General features: G+C 45.7%; 4 protein-coding genes across 8 annotated transcripts; 2 read left to right on the forward strand and 2 right to left on the reverse strand.

Annotated features, from left to right (window-relative positions):
* Positions 1-55: 55 nt before the first annotated feature.
* LOC137734729 (protein phosphatase inhibitor 2) lies at positions 56-2,329 on the reverse strand. 4 transcript variants are annotated; one of them, XM_068474000.2, is made up of 5 exons: positions 2,188-2,329; positions 1,676-1,748; positions 1,375-1,493; positions 976-1,158; positions 56-505 (listed from the first exon to the last, which is right to left on the reverse strand). In XM_068474000.2, exons 2-5 carry the CDS (start codon positions 1,678-1,680, stop codon positions 258-260), a joined length of 555 nt encoding a protein of 184 aa, XP_068330101.1. In that variant the 5' UTR covers positions 1,681-1,748; positions 2,188-2,329; the 3' UTR covers positions 56-257. The 4 variants fall into 4 exon arrangements, with proteins under 4 accessions (XP_068330101.1, XP_068330100.1, XP_068330103.1 ...); XM_068473999.2 differs by having other exon boundaries at positions 1,375-1,499; XM_068474002.2 differs by lacking the exon at positions 2,188-2,329 and adding an exon at positions 2,022-2,138.
* Positions 2,330-3,215: 886 nt separating this feature from the next.
* On the forward strand, positions 3,216-6,268 carry LOC137734636 (uncharacterized). Of its 2 annotated transcripts, none has more exons than XM_068473887.2 (7): positions 3,216-3,475; positions 4,123-4,354; positions 4,511-4,651; positions 4,953-5,061; positions 5,208-5,269; positions 5,655-5,758; positions 5,969-6,268. In XM_068473887.2, exons 2-7 carry the CDS (start codon positions 4,262-4,264, stop codon positions 6,066-6,068), a joined length of 609 nt encoding a protein of 202 aa, XP_068329988.1. In that variant the 5' UTR covers positions 3,216-3,475; positions 4,123-4,261; the 3' UTR covers positions 6,069-6,268. The 2 variants fall into 2 exon arrangements, with proteins under 2 accessions (XP_068329988.1, XP_088553076.1); XM_088696950.1 differs by having other exon boundaries at positions 3,293-3,475; positions 3,804-4,354.
* On the reverse strand, positions 6,216-7,016 carry LOC137734637 (chromosome transmission fidelity-like protein). Its single transcript, XM_068473888.2, has 2 exons — positions 6,623-7,016; positions 6,216-6,512 (listed from the first exon to the last, which is right to left on the reverse strand). The coding sequence occupies exons 1-2, from the start codon at positions 6,972-6,974 to the stop codon at positions 6,448-6,450; spliced, it is 417 nt and encodes a 138-aa protein (XP_068329989.1). The 5' UTR covers positions 6,975-7,016; the 3' UTR covers positions 6,216-6,447.
* Positions 7,017-9,848: 2,832 nt separating this feature from the next.
* LOC148696018 (uncharacterized) lies at positions 9,849-13,254 on the forward strand. Its single transcript, XM_088697455.1, has 5 exons — positions 9,849-10,205; positions 10,641-11,421; positions 11,490-11,875; positions 11,945-12,172; positions 12,521-13,254. The coding sequence occupies exons 1-5, from the start codon at positions 9,849-9,851 to the stop codon at positions 13,160-13,162; spliced, it is 2,394 nt and encodes a 797-aa protein (XP_088553581.1). The 3' UTR covers positions 13,163-13,254.
* The last annotated feature ends 8,049 nt before the right edge of the window (positions 13,255-21,303 follow it).

Below are 21,303 nucleotides of genomic sequence, written 5' to 3' on the forward strand. Positions count from 1 at the left end.
TCAATGAATCATAAGAGAGCAGCGATGAGTGTGAACTATAAATGTGAGTGAGATGTTGCCAATCAGTGACACGTCAGCATTAAACAAAATATCTCTCGTTCTCAGACATTGTTTTGATAAGGAAATAAAGTTGAACTATTTACAAACGAAAAACACAATAGAAAGATACAAATTACAATCAGATGAGCATAGCCCAAAAACTGTAATCCAAATGTCAGTGAAATGATCAAAGAAAGTCCCAGCTTTGGCTTGATTTTCTAAGCTCCGTTGGCCGGAGGTCCGGAAGAGGTTTTGGTTGATGCGGTACCATCTTCATCGATATCTATTTCTTTGACACCGGCAGTTAACGAAGAGGAGCCACATTTCTTCTCCTTCTCCATGTTAACATCCTCGTCCTCTTCTTCATCGTCGAGCAAAGAACCTTTCCGCCTGAGTTCTTTTACTTTCTGGAATTCATCATAATGGGCTCTTCTGAGCTCCCTAAAATTCTTGCTTTTCTCAGAATCTGGCAAAGTCCGACAGCAAAAAGGCAGAACAGTCAGCCACATGTCAGTAAAGGAATTGTTGATGAATGGTATAAATGTAACTGAGGGGTAGAAGAATTTGAAAATATGCCGGACTTTTTGAACTGGGCACGGGGAAAATGAGAACAAGACAAGGATTAAGCAATATCGGAAACAAAAGTTCCGACCATTAACAGAATATAATGAGGGCAAGTTTAGAGGCAGTAATAACCCCTAAATATGTTCATTGAGATCTAATCTCATGTGTCTTACATGAAGTAATGTCATCTGATGCAACTTCAATCATATCCATGTATCAGTCCAGTTGTATAAATATTCTAATCAACAAGCAGTGGATGACTAAAATATAAAACTAATCAGCCGACTGGAATGAAATATAGTGAGAAGTGTAACGAATGGCGATCGAAAGGGTTAACTTAAGGAGAAAAAGGAAAAGGATATGAATGAAAACCTTCATCATCTTGTTCCATAGCTTCTGCCTCATCTTCAGAAGATGTCCAGCCAGTAGATTGTAGCTTGTTCTTTCTACTTGATGATGCCACATCACTCAAAGCAGTTCGTATTGCTTCTGCATGATCTGCATCACCAACACAATCGTCGAAGGTACCACTCCCTCGTATAGGAGACAGAGATCCTGAAAAGATTATAGAGCCATAAAAAATGATAAGTTTCCACATGTAAGACAAACACAATTTTTTTTTTGTCAGGAAACAAGCGTTGAAAACCTACAACCAAAGATTACCATATGAAGTTTTTAAGAAAAATACAATAAAGATAAAGACTTCGGTGTTCATGCATATACAGTTGACATGCCTGCACAAAAAGAAAAGTAAGACAGAACCCAACATACCATCCTCATCATCGGTCATCATGGGGTGGTATGGCGTCTTTGGCTCAGTAATTTTCTGTCTCACAGGTTTATTTGCTTCAATTTCTCCTATATTATCCTCGTCCCATCTAACTCGGCCTCTGCCACTCAATAAGCAAAATCTAAAATCAGTATCAAGCATATGATAATAAACAGAAAGTATGCACCTTTCTACAAAACAAAACCATCTCCTAAAGCATGACTTAACGCAACATTTCTAAGAGTTTAACACAAACCAAACCCGAAAAGTATAAAGAATTCAACAGGCGACAGATTGAATTACTTCATTTTGCTAAGCAGCTGATCTCCACACAAGCACCACAACAACAAGCAACTGCTCAATTGAATCGAATTCTCTGAAACAAAATTCGAAATCGTCGTTAATTTCTCAACGTTAAGCCAAACAAACCCAAAACAATCAGATTCTAGGCCATCAAACCTGCATTAACGAAAACGAAATATACACACACAATAACCTAAAAACCTAAAAATGAAAAAAAAGGGGGCAATTTCAATTAAATTTCTTAGAAATTAAATCGCACAATAAGCACAATTATCCAGTACAGCCACGGATCAATAGCGCATTAAAACCCTAACCAACCTAATCATCAAAAACGAAGAAAATGAACCTTCGGAAACATGGAAACGGTCAATTAAACAGTAAGTAGGTTAAAGGATCGAAAATTTTCCTTTTCCTTCATTTTCCTGCGTTTTCCGGGAAAATTTGAGCCAAAAAAATCAAATTAAAAGTAAGAAATACGAAAAAGAGCAGGAAATATAAATAAATTCTGGTACCTTCTTACTTCCTCGGGAGAAAAATGAACGTTCGTTCGAAGAGGGTGAATCGAATTTTTCGTTCCTGGTTTTATGATTTTCCAGGTTTACTAAATTACCCTGACAAATATCATTTAATATCGCTTGAAGCCATCAAAGGGCTTTCTAGAGTGTGCAGATCTCGGACCGTATGTACAAATTACAAGGAAAAGAATCCTCACCGGATCATTTTCCTGTGAATCCTAAGATCCTACGATCGTGATCGTTTATTGTACATCGTACGATAAAAAATTATTTTAATATTTAAAATTTAAAATTAAATATAAATAATATTTAACAAAAACTGATTGCACGATGAACGATCTTAACCGTTCATCATACATTGTGGGGTTAAAAATCATTTTAAAATTAAATATAAACGATATTATCTACTTGAAAATGGAGAAAAGTAGGATTAATTTCATAATGAACTAGTAATAATGTGGTTCAAATTCATCTTCAATCAAATTGAATCACAATGCATTCTTTAGCAGTTGTGGGCAAGGATGAAAAGTAACAATAAATTAATTTAGATACAACTCTACACTAACACTATTCTAAACTCATGTGAACTTTTTATGAGTTTCTTATTTACAATTAGATTAAAAAAAACTATTTTTATGACACAATAAAAACAACAATAATAGTTCTTTTTCTTATTATTATTTTTTATAATTAAGGAAACAACAACAACAATAGTTTTTTCTTAAAAAAAAAAAATCAGCTGGTGGCTTCGTCACGACAATTTATTTTTTCTAAGATCGGAAAAAGACTTCTAGAGGCAACTCAGCCTTCTATGAACCCCATCGTGTAATTTACGTGTGCCATAAATCAAACTAAAAACATAGTATGTGAAATACGGGCTTGAAATTTGTGTCCAACCACTAGATCATCTTGTGGTGGTTAAGCAACAATAATGGGTAAATGTGAAAAGTATTTAAGCCAATTGAAGAAATATTAACAAAACAAAAAACGAGTTTGACACATGGAGTACTATGGACCGGCAGGATGGACCCGAAAACTTGACCAAGGGCAAAATGGGCGAGGCGAGACAGGGAATGAAGTCGCGGATGGCAAAAGGACAAATGAACATTTTTGTATGGGGAAAGAATCACAAATCTGGGAAGTAAAAATATAAAATACAAAGAGGGAGAGAGTTTTGCAGCTTGAGAAGAAGAAGAAGCTGTTGATTGGGGGCCCGATTGCTACATAGAAGGGCAGCAGCTCTTCATCGAGAGTGACGACATCATTCAGCAGCAGCCCTCCAACTGTAAGAATTCGAGACTTTGCTTTCTCCGTGAATATCTGTTTATTATCATAGCATAGGTGAAGTTTTTTGGTTGATCTGGATTGCATGAACCCGGTTCTGTCTGTGAATTTTAGTGCTGAACGGAAATTGGGTCGTGTTAATTTTCATTTTTTCTTAATTTTTGGGTCAAATTGCTTTCTGGGTTTGCTTGTTTCGCGAGGTTAATTGGAGATCCCATTCTGTTTCAATGTGTTCTTGATGTAATGAGATGTCGATGTTTCGTGATTTGGATTTGTTGGTGTGCTGCAACTGAAAAAGTTTTTATTTCTGTGACTTGTGCTGAATGCAGCGATGTGAGAAGTGGAATTAGAATATCTGTTAGTGTGATTGTTAGCATTCCATGACTGAATTGAGATGCTAAAGAAGGATTGATGTAGAATGTGACGATGGATTGTGAGGAAAGGGGTGGTTTTATGTGCATTTTGACGATTACTACTTACGAAAGTTGGGATTTTGCAATTGACAAATAGTTGAAATCGTAGAACCTCAATTGATGAGGACAATGAGAAAGTTAAGCTGCAAAATGTATTAAGGCAGTGTATGCAAATTCCATGCAGATTTCGAAATGTATATTTGTAACAAGATTGGCCATTTTTATTCTGTTTCAGGCGGTAAATTCATAGGGGTGAGGAAGATCAAGTTTTATTGGTTCCAGAGGGAGGTCAAGTTTGATATAATTAAGTGATTTTCTTTTTGAACTTGAAGATTGGTAGGGACAGAATAGTAAAGAGATTACACTAGGCAGAGATGTTTTCATTGTTTTATGGATTCTGGAAATTTATGTTCAGTAAGACGGAGTTTCATGTACTCATTCTTGGAATCGACAAGGCTGGAAAGACGGTAATACACATTCCCGTAATCTTTTAGTTATTGTGCTTTTCGTTGCCATTTTGAGATGCTTTTATCTTTGGTGCCATTAGTGGATTTTATTCTTTAAAATTTTAACCAGTTTTCAGAAACATCGGATGTAATTTTTAATCTGGTATTACTTTGTAGACTTTGCTCGAGAAGTTGAAGTCAATTTACTCAAACTTGGAAGGTCTCCCTCCTGATCGAATTGTTCCAACTGTAGGACTTAATATTGGTCGTATTGAAGCATCAAATACCAAACTTGTGTTCTGGGACCTAGGGGGTCAGGTATCTGAAATTCATCATTGCCGTTCATCTTATTTCATCTTCCTTATTCTTTCTTTCAACATAGATTCTCTCCTTTATTCTAAACCATAAGCTGCTAGCATCAATATTCAGATTTACTTTCCCTTAGAAAACATTACTAGTTTAGCAGTAGTATTATTACTATCAGTAGTTTGTTATCACATACCAACATCGATGTAGTCTCCATGCGTTGCGAATCAATCGCTTTCTCTAGCATCAATTTTCATTTTTGAGATGGCCAGTCACAAATATTGAAGCAAAGGGTTGTTTGTTTTGCTGTCAGCCTGGTCTTCGCTCAATCTGGGAGAAATATTATGAAGAAGCACATGCTGTGGTCTATGTAATTGATGCCACTTGTCCATCACGTTTTGAAGATTCAAAATCTGCATTGGGTAGGTGGTGTTCAATTGCTGAATCTTGTGAACATATTCTGCTGCAGTTGTAATTATCGAATCATATGATAATATAGCTATTAAGGTTGAGGAATAACAAAATAACATGATGCACTACCCTGAATTTTACTACTTTTGAAAACCAGAAAAAGTTCTTCGGCATGAGGATTTGCAAGGAGCTCCTCTATTGATTTTGGCCAACAAGCAGGTGAGAGGCTACATTGTTGATCGCACAAAATCACAAGCAACCTAATGATCTATCGGAAATTTTTGGCTTCCATGTCTCACTAAACCAGAAGTTTCACAAATTTTGACATTTTGTTCAGAATGTACACACATAGAGATCTATGTGCATAAGTTCTTATTGGGTGACATCTCTATAGACAGGTTGTAATTTGTTGTGCATCCTCGTTTCTAACATATGGAACTATTTCCTTCTATGTGTTGATATAACGATGTGTTATTCCTCCGACATCTATCTTTTAATATGGTATCTGTTTTTTTATTTTAAATCTTGTAATGTGTAATTTAGTTATGGCATCCATTATGTTGATTTAAGCTGGTTTTAAGTTGAAATGTCTTTGCAATTGCAGGATGTTGCTGATTCTGTATCAGCCGAGGAACTTGCTCGATATCTGGATCTTAAAAAGTTGGATGAAAGGGTTTATATGTTTGCAGCCGTTTCAGCATACGATGGGTAAGTGGAACTTTTCTAGACTCCATTGCTTCACGACATAGGCAGATAGTTAATTATTTATTTGCTCCAAATGTGGAAGGGGAGCTTTTGAAAGGGTAATTTGGCACCCGATGAACCAGATTTCACATTGGAAAAATCTCAGCACTGAGATAATGAGATGCTGTAAAACTACAAAACACGATAGCTAAGCGCTTCGACATTTGATTGCAGGATGGGGATTAAAGAAAGCGTGGAGTGGTTGGTGGAGGTAATGGAGAGAAGCAAGAGAACTGAAACGTTGAGAGCCCGTGCAGGCCCGGCTTCTGCCTAGACCGGCCTAGACCGGCATGTATCAACCGATATGCAGTTTTCTTGCCATGCTCTGCTTCTGTAACAATTGTGTAAAGAAATCGGGCTTTTTGAATTCTATGTTGAATTATTGTTTCCTGCTCTATGGATCATAGATCGTATCAGGCTGTTACGAATCAAGTTGCAGAGTATGAATATTATGTGTCGATATGACCGTTACAACTTTCGTTCGAACACAAATAAGAAACAGAACCAGTACACACAAAGCACAGCAAAATCTAACGATGCATCATGAGAAAGCTTTTGTTTGCAACGAGTCACATACATAAACACATTCGATTCTTCGAAATTCGAATACATTTGTTTCGATTCCTTCACTTTCTGGAAGAGTTGAAACTGCTTCAGTTTTCCAGGGCAGGTGGTGCAAAAGGAGCTTGCGCGCTTTTCTTCACTGCTGGTTGGGGTTCTTTGCAAAACAAAAGAAAAAAAAGGGGCCAATGTGAGAATTTCATTAAATTTACCCCCAAAGTCCAAAATTCCAAAAGTAATAGGGTAAAAAAAGATAAAAGAGCGTACTGGAAATGAGGGCCATAGGCCTGGTCTTGAACAGAATCCGGTGGCGGATGATTCCGATGACTTCCAATTCTACCCCGGCGGCACAAGCATCGTTATCAGAACCATCTTCGGAGCGCTTCGTTTTCTTCAAGACCAAGAGCGGCTTCTTCAAGGGCAGTTTCGTTCCCGTCAGTTCGTGATAGCCGATAGTAAACGTGTAGGTTTCCGGCGAGGAAGGGCGGCAGAGGAGGCCAATGTGGAGGTTGTGGAGGCGGTCTTGAAATTGCGGCTGAACTTCCACCACCCCTTGCAATTCCAGCACCGCCCATTCCCGGCAGTCCTCTCCGCAGCTGCACTTCACCCGGATCTGCATTCCTCTCTTCCCTTCAACTCTGCGCTCTCAGATTTCTTTAATACGACAGCCCTATTTAGTATTTGTTATTTGTTGATAAATAATGTGGATATTTGGCGCCAACGGACTCCCGCCAAAAGATGATCAATGTGCAACAAATCTGTTTTCGGCCCGATTCTTAGAGCCCATTAAAACTCAACCGACCAAAGTTTCCGAACTTCTCCCACTTTTTTTTTCAAGTACATCGATATTTTTACTGCGATTGTCACACCACTCAGGTAGTAGCGTGGTAGAGGTGTTCAACGGGTCGGTCGGCAGTGACACGGCCCGCTTAAATAAGGTACGGCACGGCCGGCCTAATTCATAAAAAATGGGCGGGGTGAGCCTAAAAGATAGGTTAGATGATCGTTTAGGCCCACGACCTATTGTGCTGGTCATGGGTTGAGCACGACCTGCAGCCTTGGCCTATTACGAATAATGTCTTTTTTTTTTTTTTTTTCCTTTCATTTTTTGTATAAAAAATTGATCCCAAGTCAACAAGTTCTTTGCCTTGTGAAGATCGTAAGGAACGTCTATCGTACTCAACTTTACCTTTACTTTGCAAAGAGACTTTTCACAATTTAAACCACTCGTAACCATTCAATTACAAATGAGCAACTTTTCCTTGCGCCAAGGCCCCCCTCTCAAAGCATGAATTTAGTTTTAGAAGCTTAAGGCATGTGAAGTGTGAACTTAGGAGCATCACACACTTTTCAAGGTCTACAAGGGAAAAATAATTAAGCGTTTAATTTAAGCACAAGAAACGAAAACAAGAAAACAAATCCTAATTCTTGTAGAAGACCAGTTGGCAATTAGTTTCATAACACCATTTTGTTTGTAATCCTTAAATCCTCGTAGTTATACTACTCCTTTAGTTTATGGATTACACGCAGCGATGTATAAACAAGGACTTTTAGTCTATTATTATTTTACATTTTTTCAATTCATCTTCTGCGCAAGGAAAACTTGTTTACTTACAGTTTCAAAATCATGGCATCAGGTGTGTTTTTCCTTCGTATTTCCCTTTACTTTGTACATTTGTTTACGTTGTTATATATCATAATAATGAGCGGAATGACGTTATAGGATATCCCACTTAAAGAAATATGGCGTTGTTGTTTGTTGTTGATATCCTTCTATATTTATGTCTGCAATTCTATGAGTTTAACATATTGTTGACCCTAATAATTACAAGACCTACGTGGCGCGCAGGCCGAGCAACTAGTAAGCTAACTACGTCCTTCGGTTGAATGCGGGGCGTGCCAACTCGTCGGCCGAGCTCGGCCGAGGAGTACAATTTGTTGATATCGCTTGGAGCGCGTCGTTGACTTCTGTATCTTGCGATTGCGACCGAGGAAGGAACGCTCTCGGTCTCTGAGTTCTACAGCCTGAAGACAAGGCTGCCAATTCTGCGGAGTTCAATAATCGTCGGAGCCCGATTCGGTCACTGTGATTATATTCGTGAGAGTATAAGCACGTCGAATCGAGACCAAGGTGTATGGGCACAGGTACTCGAACGTGATATATGTCTTGATGGTAAACGTAGTTCGGCCGTCGGAATGCCGAACCCTGAAACTCACCTGTGAGTATCCAATCATAAAACCACTCGGCAACCAGTACGCCGAGCAATGTAATTCGTAACACCTAACTATGCCGAGAAAGCTTAGTAAGGTGACCTCTGCCAACAAAGGTTCGAAAACCTTCCTCGACCGAGACTTGGATAGATAATCGGTCGGCCTCGACGCAGTGTTGTTTATCCAAACTGAAGATGCTTCTTGGTCGGCTGATCCTGCGGCAGCAGTGCTGTTTATCCAAACTGAAGGTGCTCGCCGGTTGCTTCCACAGTGCTGTTTATCCAAACTGAAGGTGTGTCGGCAGGAAAAAGAAAAGGAAAAATCTCAAGGTGATTGAGAGGTTTTGCGCAGGGCAATTGTATGCTGAGTTGAAGGTCCTTTTCTGTTGCATGATTTCTTGTATTTATAGTCCCCCATTCCTTGAATCTGACTCCGATTTGGATCGGGAGTCCTTTTCCCAATTCGCCTCTTCCTCGAACAATCCTACTCCTACTGGGATTCTGAATTTTCCTTCTTTTCGGGACTTCATTCCTTGCTGGTCGAGAATCCTAATTGCATCAGGTTTCCTCGACCTTTCTATTTATCCGGATTACCTCTGATGGGATTTGGCCGACCCTGCCAGCTGGCCCGGGCCTTATTATTCGGCCCATAGTATTTATCATCTCCTTGGGCCGAGCACATCCTGCTGCTCGGCCCAGCAATAATATTTCGGGCCCAAACATTGCCCCCTCGCTTCTGAGGTCGCCGACTGTTAGCTCTTGGTCGGGCCTCGACCTTGAAGAAGCGAAAACGTTTATTGCTTTTTTGAACTTAATGACCGTTATTCCTGTGCAGTTATGAAGCATGATTGCACTTTTCTTGCTGCCCCCAAAGCGTGGCCACGTGTCGATTCTCCGCCGCTCTTAAAACTTTCAATCGTGGGCCTCGAAACCGTGCGCTAACTGAAACGTCTCATCCTTATTAATGCCTTAAAACTGGCGTCGCACGCAATCGTGCGTCCTGGATTTTCGACTCCTCGATCCCCTCTTCGCAGTTTCCCAAAATATCCGAAATGATTGAGCCTTTCCCGGTTAAATTTCCCCCCAATTTGAACCAGTGCCTTTTGAATCCCAGACGTTTGATATTCATCCTGAAAGGCCTATAAATACCCATATTTCTGCCATTTGCCTTTTACGCTTTCAGAAATTCTAAAATCTCAAATTCCTCATCCTTGTTCGTTCAAATCAAACCTTCCAGTTCTTCTGCAATACCTTCTTTTTCCAGAAACATCACTTCTCCACAAATGGCCTCCTTCATTTCAAAGTTCTCTGATGAGATCAACAAGTGCAAGGATTTCGTCGACCGGAGCGCCGTCAAGACGCTACGATTTGAGGAAGACATGGCCACGACCCACCAAATTCTGGGTCCCCTTTTCAGAGACACAGTGCCGTCGTCTGTCACTAACCTGCTCAAGGAACAGTGCCTAACACCCCTGCTGCAGGGGTTCGACTGGTCGAAATGGACTCTGGCGCGGCCTCAGGGAGCCTGGCCGTCGACTACTGCGGCTTGGGCTGCCTGGGTCGACCGGATGAGCACATTCTTCTCCAAGGAATGGAAGGCTTTGGGTATTTATGATGCCATCATCCTGTCGACCATGGAGGTCGCCATGGATAAGGAGCTGCTTATGGCGGCCCTGAGTCTATGGTGTTCGGCCACCAACACCATGATCCTGCCTTTCGGCCCACTCGGCCCCACAATCCTTGACGTCTCGGCCATCCTTGGGACTTCCCCGACCAGCCTTCCTATTGACGCTGCCCTTTCCGGATACCCTTCTCCTCTCGACCTGAAGGCACTATTCGACGAAAGGGCCGTCGAGACGCTAAGCCGGGACGACCGGGAGCCCTCAAGGGAAGAAGTTCAGAAGCTGCACAAGAATTTCTTCAACTATAACACGCTCATTCTTCACTTCGCCGGCCGAGGCGAAGAAGGTCTTAGGAAGGGAGAGCACGAGGCCTTCCTCTTCTACTGGTACAACAAATTCATCTGTTGTACCAGGTCAAATAAATGCCTGGTGGAGAATATGCCGGTGGCCCAGGCACTGGCTAATGGTCGCTTGCTGGCGCTCAGTCCAGCCATCCTTGCCAACCTCTACCGCTGCCTGGCCGAGGCGACCATTGGCAAGATCGACCCGCACCAGAACGGACCCCTCTGGGTGTTCCAACTCTGGTTGCAGGTCTACTTCTCCACCCTTCGACCGGAGGTTCCTGCCTTCCAGCGAACGGCCGCCCTCGGCCTTCAACTGGCCTCTCGACCAGCGCCACCTCACCGGGCAGCCGAGGTTTTCAAACACTTCCTCAGCCTCGACGTCCTCTCGGATGACGAGTTCTTGGTGTGTCGGCGCCAGGAGTACCCATCCTCGCTTAGACTCCCTACGGTAGCATGGGCCGAATCTGAGGATGCGGGCATCCGCCAGCGCTGGGGGTCGTTTGTCTTGGCTCGCGACCTTCCTCTTGGTTGCGATGCTCGCCGAGCCAGCTGGGAGGTTTATCACCCTCATTTTCTCGCCCGGCAGCTCGGCTATCTTCAAGGCTGTCCAGTCCCCCTGCTCGCCTCTCGGTCGCTCCTAAGTCGGGGACGTCTTACTGGTTCCTCTGAAAGGGAATGCAAGACGTCAGACCAGGAGTTCCAGGAGAAGTGCAAGAAATTTCGGCTTCGGCCGACGGTTCCTGAGTCTTTGGGAACTGACACCTTCGGGGATTGGTGGGAGGAATATACCGGAGACTTCTTCGGCGCCCCGGCCGAAGATCTGGTAAAGAAAATCTTCGGCGATCGGCCCAGATCAGCATCCTCGACTCACCCTAAGGAGTCGGCCCAAGGTAGTATTTCCGTTTCTTTCCTCCTTTTGTTTTATTTCTCGTCCCTGTTATTAATTACTTTGCTCCAGGGGGTCGTGGGTCGAAGGCGGTCGAAGTAGTCGCTGCGGTGCCAAAGGCGAAGAAGCTAGTGCCCAAGAAGGCAATCCTTGTCACCGAGCGATCGGTGCCTTCCAAGCGCCCCCACCGAGAGGCCGAGCCTGCGGAGGAGACCCCTCGCCCTTCTAAACGTGTCAAGAAATTGGCGAAGAAGGGCGACCGGGAAATTCATGTCGTTCCCAGTGATACTACTGGGACGCCTGCTCCCGCCGGCTCTCCATCTGTGCCGGCAGCCGCGGCCTCCCCAACCTCGAATCCTCCAGCCGTTTCCCCGGCAGATCCAAACGCCGCACCCGCTCTAGCTTCGGAGTCGGTCGCGGCACCTGAGGCACCCTTGTCTCCACCGGTCGTTTTGGAGGTATAATTCTGTTTTCACTTGCTTCCTTAGGTTTCTGATCGTAATGCTAACTGTTCTCTTTTTGTTCAGGATGTCGAGAGCGAGAGTGACGAAGTCCCGCTGCAACGCCGCCGTCGACCAGTCAACTCTCCTCCCGTCCATCCTCCTCCTGTAGTCGAGGTGACCGCTCGACCACGTCCTACTGCGGCGGAACTTGGCAAGAGACCCATGGTCGATCCTGAGGCCACGGCTGAGTCACCGATCCACCCGCAGGACGAAGACCCTCCCATTCCTCCACAGGAAGTCTCTTCGGCCTTTGTAAGTATTGTTTCTTTTGTGTTTTGAGTTTTTGTGACATTGTTTTTGAAACGATATTAAATGTCAGGTGCCTGAACATTCATTTCACCGGCAATTTTACGCGCCGAGGGGCGTTGTCTATATTTCCTGGCCGCCGTCGTGGCCATCAAATGTAGATAAACTCCATCGGCCGCGTGAATTGCGTAGTGGTCTAAGGCACTGGGCTCGGCCATTAAGCTCCCTGGGTTCGAGCAATGACCCAAAGGGCATGGCCGAAGTCTCCTCTCAGCAGGTCTAAAACAATCCCCTTTTTCTTTATGCACCATATCACGCCTTACTTTCCCTCACATTTTCCTTTTATACGCACAGCCATCGTGGGAAGTGGAACTTGACGCTCTGCTTCAAAGCACGACCGGGGAGGTCGGCTCCTCTGCAGCTCCGGCCGAATCGGCAGAAGACACGCCCGCCGAAGTCTTCGTGAAGCTGCACGAAGTCCTATCTCTGACTGCTTCCCAAGCTCTCCGGAGCAAGGGCCTTGACTCTGTTGGGGAGTGTCTTAATGACCTTGCCAGCGGTGGTCACCTGAGCCCGGAGGGCATCTCTTTCCTGACCGACCTCCTGGAGCGGACTCGGCAACACTTTCTTATCTTTGAGCGTGCCCTACAGGCCGAGGACGATTTGAAGGTGGCCAAGGTTGCGCATGAGGCTGGCCGAGTAGAGATGGAGGCTTTCAAAGCAAAGAAAGCAAAGCTGACCGAGTTTGATCTCCAGATCTCTGACCTCCAGCGTCAGATTTCTGACCTTCAACGTCAAAGGTCGGCTGCTGCTTCCGAGCTTGAGAAGGATTTCGAGGCTAACAAGTCTCGGCTGACGGCCTTCGCTGCCGGCGCACGGCGTATCCAGCAACTGCAGTGCAACAAGAAAACGCGGCAGGCTGAGATAATTTTGAGCGAGGCGAAGTGGCTGGAGCTGAAAGCTGCCCTTGAGACTTACCTCCCCTCGACCCCTTAGGAGTTCATCATTGTATTTGTACTTGTAATGATTTTCTGTTATCAATACAATGGTCGTTTTGCTATACAATGGTCGTCTTGCTCTCAATACAATGGTCTTACTCTTGCATTTCCCATGTAATTGGATAGTACTTCTTTAAAAACTTTCCATTAATCGGTAATTTGTGAACTGAACCCGTCCGATCTCTTAGATGATATGCCCCCTTGCCGAGGACTTTGTGAACGATGAATGGCCCTTCCCAATTTGGCGACCACTTGCCAAATCTGGGGTCTTTTATTCCAACAGGCAACACAGTTTGCCAAACCAGTTCTCCCTCGCCGAACGTTTTTTGTCTTACACGCTGATTATATGCTCGCTCGGCAATTTTCTTTTGTGCTATCAACAAGTTACCCGCGTCGATTCGACTTTCTTCCAAGTCTTCTAACTCTTGTCGCATCGCTTGACTATATTCAATACTGCACAAATCATTCTGCTCAATTACTCGCAACGAGCTTATACTCAATTCGACTGGTAACATAGCGTCGTGTCCATAAGTCAACGCGTAGGGAGTGGTTCCAGTAGCCGACCGGGGTGAAGTTCGGTATGCCCATAATGCTTCATTTAACTTCAAATGCCACAACCCTGGTTTCTCTTTTACCATTTTTTCAAGGATGCCGATCAACACTTTATTGCTTGCCTCGGCCTGCCCGTTTGCCTGTGGGTAATACGGCGTAGATTGCTCCAGTCGGATATTCAAACTTGCCGCGTATTCCCTAAACCTATCGGCCGTAAATATAGTGCCATTATCAGTTATGATCGTTTCTGGCACGCCGAATCTGGTCACAATATTCTCTTCTACGAAGTTGCATACTTCTTTAGCAGTTAATTCGGCGTATGACCTTGCCTCGACCCACTTGGTGAAATAGTCAGTTGCTACCATTATCCACGCGTGTTTCGCTGCCCCTGATGATGGCGTGATTTTGCCAATTACGTCCATTGCCCAACCCCTGAACGGCCAAGGTTTAGTGACCGAGTGTAGTAATTCGGCCGGGGCTCTCTGTACAGGTCCATGAATTTGGCATGGGACGCATCTCCGTGCATATTCGATACAATCTTTTAATATATTGGGCCAGAAATAACCGTGTCGTCGGAGCAACCAACGCATCTTTCGTCCGGACTGATGTGCCCCACAAATTCCTTCATGTACCTCGGCCATTACTTGGGTGGCCTCTTGTGGGCCGAGGCATAATAGTAGTAACCCGTCCTCGCCCTTGCGGTATAACTCATTTTGGTACGACACGTAATTCGTGGCGTGGACCTTCGTTCTTCGGTCATGTTTCCCATTGGGGTTATCGAGGTATCGTAACATCGTCCTTCTCCAATCATCTGGTTCTACTTCGACAACACATATTTCCACGGGATCTCCTCGTTCTAGTAAGGATGGGAGAGACATTACCCTTGTGCGTATTACGTGTGCGCGCTGGAGAGTTTGCCGATTAATCAAGGCTGGGTATGAGCGCAGACTTGTGACTGCAATTCGGCCTAGCTTGCCCCCCTTGAGTTGTGCTCCGGAGGCGATCTGGGCGAGTTCGTCGGCGTCTGTGTTGTGGATGCGTGAAATGTGTTCAAATGTGATCCGTTCGAACGACTCGGCCAGGTAGGTGGCGACCATGTGATAGGGCGCTAAAGTACAACTCATGCAACGAAACAGGCCGTTTATCTGGTTAATCACCAGTTCGGAATCACCGAGGACGAGAACGCGGGAGGCCCGTAGATCGTGTAAAACGTGGAGGCCGATAATGAGGGCTTCATATTCGGCCTGATTATTGGTGCAGCTGAAATCCAACTTGAGGGAAAAATACCATCGGCAGTGGTCAGGCGATTGAATTGCAATTCCCACACCCGCCGAGGTCGAAGTGCTGGAACCATCAAAATGCATAGTCCAATGACTATCGCGCGTGGTGATGAAACCGATATCGACGTTGTCTCCCTCAGAACCATAAGGAGAAGGGTGTTGGGCCAAGAAATCGGCGAGAGCTTGCCCCTTGACGGCCTTTTGGGGTACATACTGAAGACTGAACTCGGATAACGCGAGCGTCCATTTCCCGATTCGGCCTTTGACAATAGGCCGAGTGAGCATGTACCGAATTACGTCTGTTTGGGCGATGACCTGCGTTACTGATGGGAGCATGTAATGCCGAAGCTTGGACGCAGCAAAAAACAAAGCTAAGCACAGTTTTTCGACAGGGGAGTAATTGAGCTCTGGTGAATTCAGATTTCGGCTAAGATAAAAGATCGCTTGTTCACGCCCTCCATTGTTGTCTTGAGCGAGGAGACAACCAATGGATTCAGTAGCTGCCGAAATGTATAATTTCAAGGGTTTGTTGCGACATGGTGGAACGAGCACGGGTGGGGTTGAAAGAGCCACCTTGATTTGTGTAAATGCCATTTGATGTTCTTCGCGCCATTCAAATTTGTCGGTATCCTTAAGTTTCAAGAGCGTAGAGAATGCCTTCATCTTACCCGCCGAATTGGCGATGAAGCGACGGAGGAAATTTATCTGCCCGAGTAACGACTGGAGCTGCTTCTTTGTCGTTGGTGGTGGGGCGCTAATGATGGCGCGAGCTTTATTTTCGTCGACTTCGATACCGCGGTGGTGCACTAAAAATCCTAGGAAATTACCGGCCGAAACACCGAAAGCACACTTGGCCGGGTTCATCTTGAGCTTGTTCTTGCGCATGCGAAGGAACGCTTGCCTCAGGTCGTCCAGATGTGTTTGACGACGTTTGGATTTCACGACCACATCATCGATATAAACTTCGACGATTGTACCGATTAAGTCGTGGAAGATCATATTCATGGCTCGTTGGTATGTGGCGCCGGCATTCTTGAGGCCGAAAGGCATGACGACCCATTCATAAGTACCAAGTGCCCCCGGGCATCGGAAAGCCGTCTTGTGGACGTCAGCTTCGGCGATGAAAATCTGGTTATAACCCGCATGACCGTCCATAAAAGAGAGCAGTTCATGATTAGCTGCGGCATCAATTAATAAATCTGAAATCGGCATTGTATACTCGTCCTTGGGAGTAGCCAGATTTAGATTACGGAAATCGATGCAAATGCGAAGGGCACCGCTTTTCTTTAACACGGGGACGATATTGGCCAACCATTCGACATACCGTGCGGTCCTAATAAATCCGGCTTTCAGAAGCCGAACTAATTCTTCCTTAATGCCGAGCTGTACTTCGTTCGAAAATCGTCGAGGAGGCTGTCGAAAAGGTTTACACCCCTCCTTGATGCGTAGCTCATGCTCTACAAGGTTTCGGTCGAGGCCGGGCATTTCATGATAGCTCCACGCAAAGCAATCTTTAAATTCGTGGAGTAACTTCCGTAGTTCGACCTTCATGGACGGTGGGAGTAACGCGCTAATAAACAATGTTCGAGGATCCTCGGCCGTGCCTACGTTAACTTCCTCCAACGGGTCCTTGACTTGAGGCCGATGGTCTTCGAGTTCGGCCGGCGCAGCCTGAACTTTATCGAAAGAAAGAACGGGGCCGTTATCTGCTTCGGCCAGAAATTCGATTAAATTGACGCCCGAGTGCGGTTGCTTGGTAATGGCGTACCAATGGGCCAGCAGACGTTCCATTGTAGATGAAACCGCGGCCTGACGCCTTTCTTGCGTGGTGTGCTCAATCATCGGCGTTGGTGACTAGATCTGCCAAGCCAAGTCTCGCCGAATCCTGTTGGACAGTCTCGGCGCCGACCTCAATTACTTTCTGTACCGAAATTCTCGTCGGCCGCCCATCCTCATTAAGGCCTTGGAGGGTGATGTAGCCGACGTGATCATCGTAATAGCGAGCCTGAATCATGTTGGTTTCAAATGGCTGGTTATCGGCTGGGTGGACCACGACCGATTTGCCATCCCAAAAGATGAGGACTTGGTAGAGTGATGACGGAATGCAACTGGTTTGGTGGATCCAGTCGCGACCAAGTAATGCGTTATAATCGGTCTTGGAATCAATGACAAAGAAAGCTGTCATATGTTGACGACCGGCAATGCTAACTTCCAACGGAAGTACGCCTTTGGTCTGAGACTTGTCACCGACGAAGCTGCTCATAGTAATCCCTGACGGAATGAGTTCACTATCAGAACGGCGTAAAGCCTTCATGACGGAGATTGGCATAATGTTGACTGTGGCGCCGCAGTCGACGAACACCTTAGAAATGGGGAATCCTTCGATATGAGCCGTGACATACAACGGCTTCAGGTGTTGGAGATTAACCGAAGGGGAGCGGGGAAATAGCTCGGCCAAAGCTGCCGTAAGGTTGTCCTCGCTTCGGTTTTCTCTATCGTCGTCGTTTGCGACGAAGTCTACTTGCGTTGCTTCCTCGGTAACTACGTCCCCGTCCAAGAAATTCGACTGGTGGGTACCTGGCTGGAATTCGGCTGGTAGGACGTGGACCATACTGATCTCCATATGTTCGAGGACCGAGGGACCCATTGGCTCGTGGTCATCGTCGTCTGCAGAACTAGCCTCAGTAGTATTTGGCGGAACATCCTGAATTAAACTTTTGAGTTCCTCGGTAAGAGCCGGTATCTGAGAAGTAGGAACCAAATCGAATGTGGGTGGGCGATTTCCTTCGACAATGTTGACTGCCGAAGATTCATGTTGATCCTTGGTTACACGGGCTCGTTTTTCATAGGCAATACGGGCGTTCCTCGTGTCTAGATACGTATCCAACCGTGCTATCCGTTGTTCCTCGTCGGCCGTGAGGCCGAAAAGCGATACAGCCGAGAAAACTTCGAAATGATAACGTAAATGCTGGAGGTCTTCAAGCGAGAAGGGTAATTCGGCGGTGTCGATATCTGTATAAGGATCGACCTCAAAACCCAGGACCCGAGCCTCCCGTATATGTTGAAACCGAGCTTTAATGGCTGGATCAGAAGTTTTCTGGATAATTTGCTCGGCATCGGGACAAGTCAGCGCTAAGTCGAGGGCTTCCTGACATGCCTTGGGGAGTCCGTACAAATCATTTGCGGAGTATTTCTTATGAAATTCTCGCATGTATTCCATGGATGCACCGAGGAATGGAGGGTGTAAGTTGCGCCGTATTTTGATAAACGGCTCGCGCGGTGGTAACGGAGACAGTTTCCTTTCGGCCTCTTGTGTAAAGTACTCTAGACGAGCTCTCGTTTCCCCAGGCCGGAGAAGGATCTTAATACGTTTCTCAGCCTCCTCAATGGTGGTTTCGAAATTAGCATCCGCTACTTTCTTGCCTTCGGCTAACTCGGTCATGATAGTCGGGGTTGGCCGTTCGCTACTATCTTCCACGGCCTTTTTTGGTTGCCATTTGTTGGCCGGGCTGGCCTGCGCTTCTCGTCGCCGAGCCATGCAATCTATCCGTTGACGACGACGTTTTTGGGATTTGGACAGCGCCGTATACAAACCTGTCGGAGAATTGTAACTGTACCAGCGTTGATCCGATGTCCTTGGTGGTTTGAAAGTTTTGCGATCAACTGGCGAGCCCGAACTGTTGGCATTGCGCGAATAATAATCCTCATTGTAGAAGGGTGCGGCGAAGTCAAGACGCCGCCTGACCGAGGTCTGTTCTTTCGGCTTTACTTGTGGGCCGAGTCGGTCGAACACTTGACGTCGTGGACCTAATCCCTTTGACGACGCCGTAGGGGCCGTTGGTGGGGTTGAAGATTTCTTCCCAGGTTCAACTGTTGTTTTACAATGGTCACATAAAACCTTCGATCCACAAGTTTCGTCGGAATTTGACCTCGTCATCGGCTCATCGGCGGGTCGCACCGATTGTTCCGTTGGTGGTGCATTTGAAAATATATCAAGCTTTAGTCTTGTTTGACCATTCCCTTTACGGATATGCTGCACCGGGACATATTCGGCCTTCCCTTTGTTTCTGGGAAGGTGAGCATCCACCATACCAATCGTTGTGGAAGGGAAAGGATTAACATCGACCGCCATCTTTTCCGGAAATTTCAACTTTCCTTTTTCGATCCAACTTTGAATTGTGTCCCGGAACACAACACAATTATTGGTTGCATGCTTATTAGAATTATGATATTTGCAGTATATCTTTCCTTTTAATTCATCGGCCTTAGGGATAGTATGTCCCGGCCGAAGCTTGATGATTTTTGCTGCCAATAATTGATCGAAAATTGCATCAGCCTTGGTGATATCAAAAGTGTATACTTTTGATGACTTACTCGTTTCCTCGGTGGCCAAACGGGTTTTGGCGTCTTTGGTATTTACTTGCGCCAAGGCCTTGCAAACATAGGGTTTGTCTATTATTATCTCGGCCGCATCCACACTAACATACTGAGGGTCTTCACTTTCGGCCGATGCATAGCTCACCGTGGGGTTCTTATACAACGTCCCCCGGGATGGTGACTTGGATATCTTTTCTTCTCGGAGCAGATACTCATATTGTTCGACGTGTTGAGCAAGTTCGTACATATCTCGAATATTTGCCCCCAGAAACTTCTTTTTGTACTCCACGTCTAATCCGTTAAGGGCGATCCTGACGAACTCCACCTCCGGGAGTGGTACTCGGCACCAATTCCTGGCCGACTTAAACCTTGTTAGGTATTCCATTGGAGATTCGTCAGATGCTTGAGCCATCCTGGCCAACGACGATACGGACATCTCCATCCCTGGCCGATAAAATTGTTCATGGAACTTTTCGACCAACTCTTCCCAACTTTGCACGGAGTTGGGTGGAAGATTAATGTACCAGGCGAAAGCTGAGCCTGTCAGTGAAAAGTTAAACAACCGTAGTTTGTAGAAATCGCTATTGACGTCCCCACACTGCGCTGTGAACCGAGCCACATGTTCTAGTGAGGATAAAGATGATTCTCCGGCGAAGAGGCTGAAATCGGGGATCTTAAATCCTCGTGGGTATTCAAACCTTTCTACATAAGCTGGGTATGGATGGATAAATTTTGGAAACTTCGGCCCTTTCTTCAGGGCCGAGTCAATCATTCTCTGGACTTCGGTGATGTTTACGGAAGCGGCTTCTTCTCCCTGGCTTGGTCCCTCGGCTCTATTTCCTGGTCCTCTTCTTTCCAAGAGGACTGGTTGTGGCCGAGCGGACCCTCTCTCGGCTGGGATGGGCAAATTCGTCGGGAGCTGCCGAGGCTGGCCGACCTGGCCATCTTCGAAGGCTTTACTAACCAGTAGTTCAAGCATTCTGGTCTGTGTATCGCTGTTACTACGTATTGCGTCTAGCAAATCATTCATCTTCTGACCAATCGACTGCTCGACCTGACGATATTGTTCATCTAGTCGTCTCCGAAGGAATGTCCTAGTTGGTGGATCGGAACCTTCCCCACCATCGTCATCACAATCTTCCACAATCCCTTCCATGAACATCCCAGCTGTTTGATTCGGGACTGCGGGGTTGTAAGGTTGCCCGCCGAGACAGACCTCATTCTCTCGGCGTGTTACACTTGTGGCCTCGGGCGGCGCAATTATGATCGGATTTTTTGTAGAGTGCAAATCCTGCCCAAGGCCTTGCACTGGCAAGTCAGTCGTTGACTTTCCCATGGTTGTTTTCTGCTTCGTAGACCGTGTCTCAATGGTCATGAACTCCGAAGGTTTAGCACAAATCGTCCCACTGGGCGTGCCAAAATGTTGACCCTAATAATTACAAGACCTACGTGGCGCGCAGGCCGAGCAACTAGTAAGCTAACTACGTCCTTCGGTTGAATGCGGGGCGTGCCAACTCGTCGGCCGAGCTCGGCCGAGGAGTACAATTTGTTGATATCGCTTGGAGCGCGTCGTTGACTTCTGTATCTTGCGATTGCGACCGAGGAAGGAACGCTCTCGGTCTCTGAGTTCTACAGCCTGAAGACAAGGCTGCCAATTCTGCGGAGTTCAATAATCGTCGGAGCCCGATTCGGTCACTGTGATTATATTCGTGAGAGTATAAGCACGTCGAATCGAGACCAAGGTGTATGGGCACAGGTACTCGAACGTGATATATGTCTTGATGGTAAACGTAGTTCGGCCGTCGGAATGCCGAACCCTGAAACTCACCTGTGAGTATCCAATCATAAAACCACTCGGCAACCAGTACGCCGAGCAATGTAATTCGTAACACCTAACTATGCCGAGAAAGCTTAGTAAGGTGACCTCTGC

The sequence above is a fragment of the Pyrus communis genome, chromosome 7 (assembly GCF_041283825.1).
Source record: "Pyrus communis isolate YQ-2024b chromosome 7, ASM4128382v1, whole genome shotgun sequence".
In the NCBI taxonomy this organism is placed as follows: Eukaryota; Viridiplantae; Streptophyta; class Magnoliopsida; order Rosales; family Rosaceae; genus Pyrus; species Pyrus communis.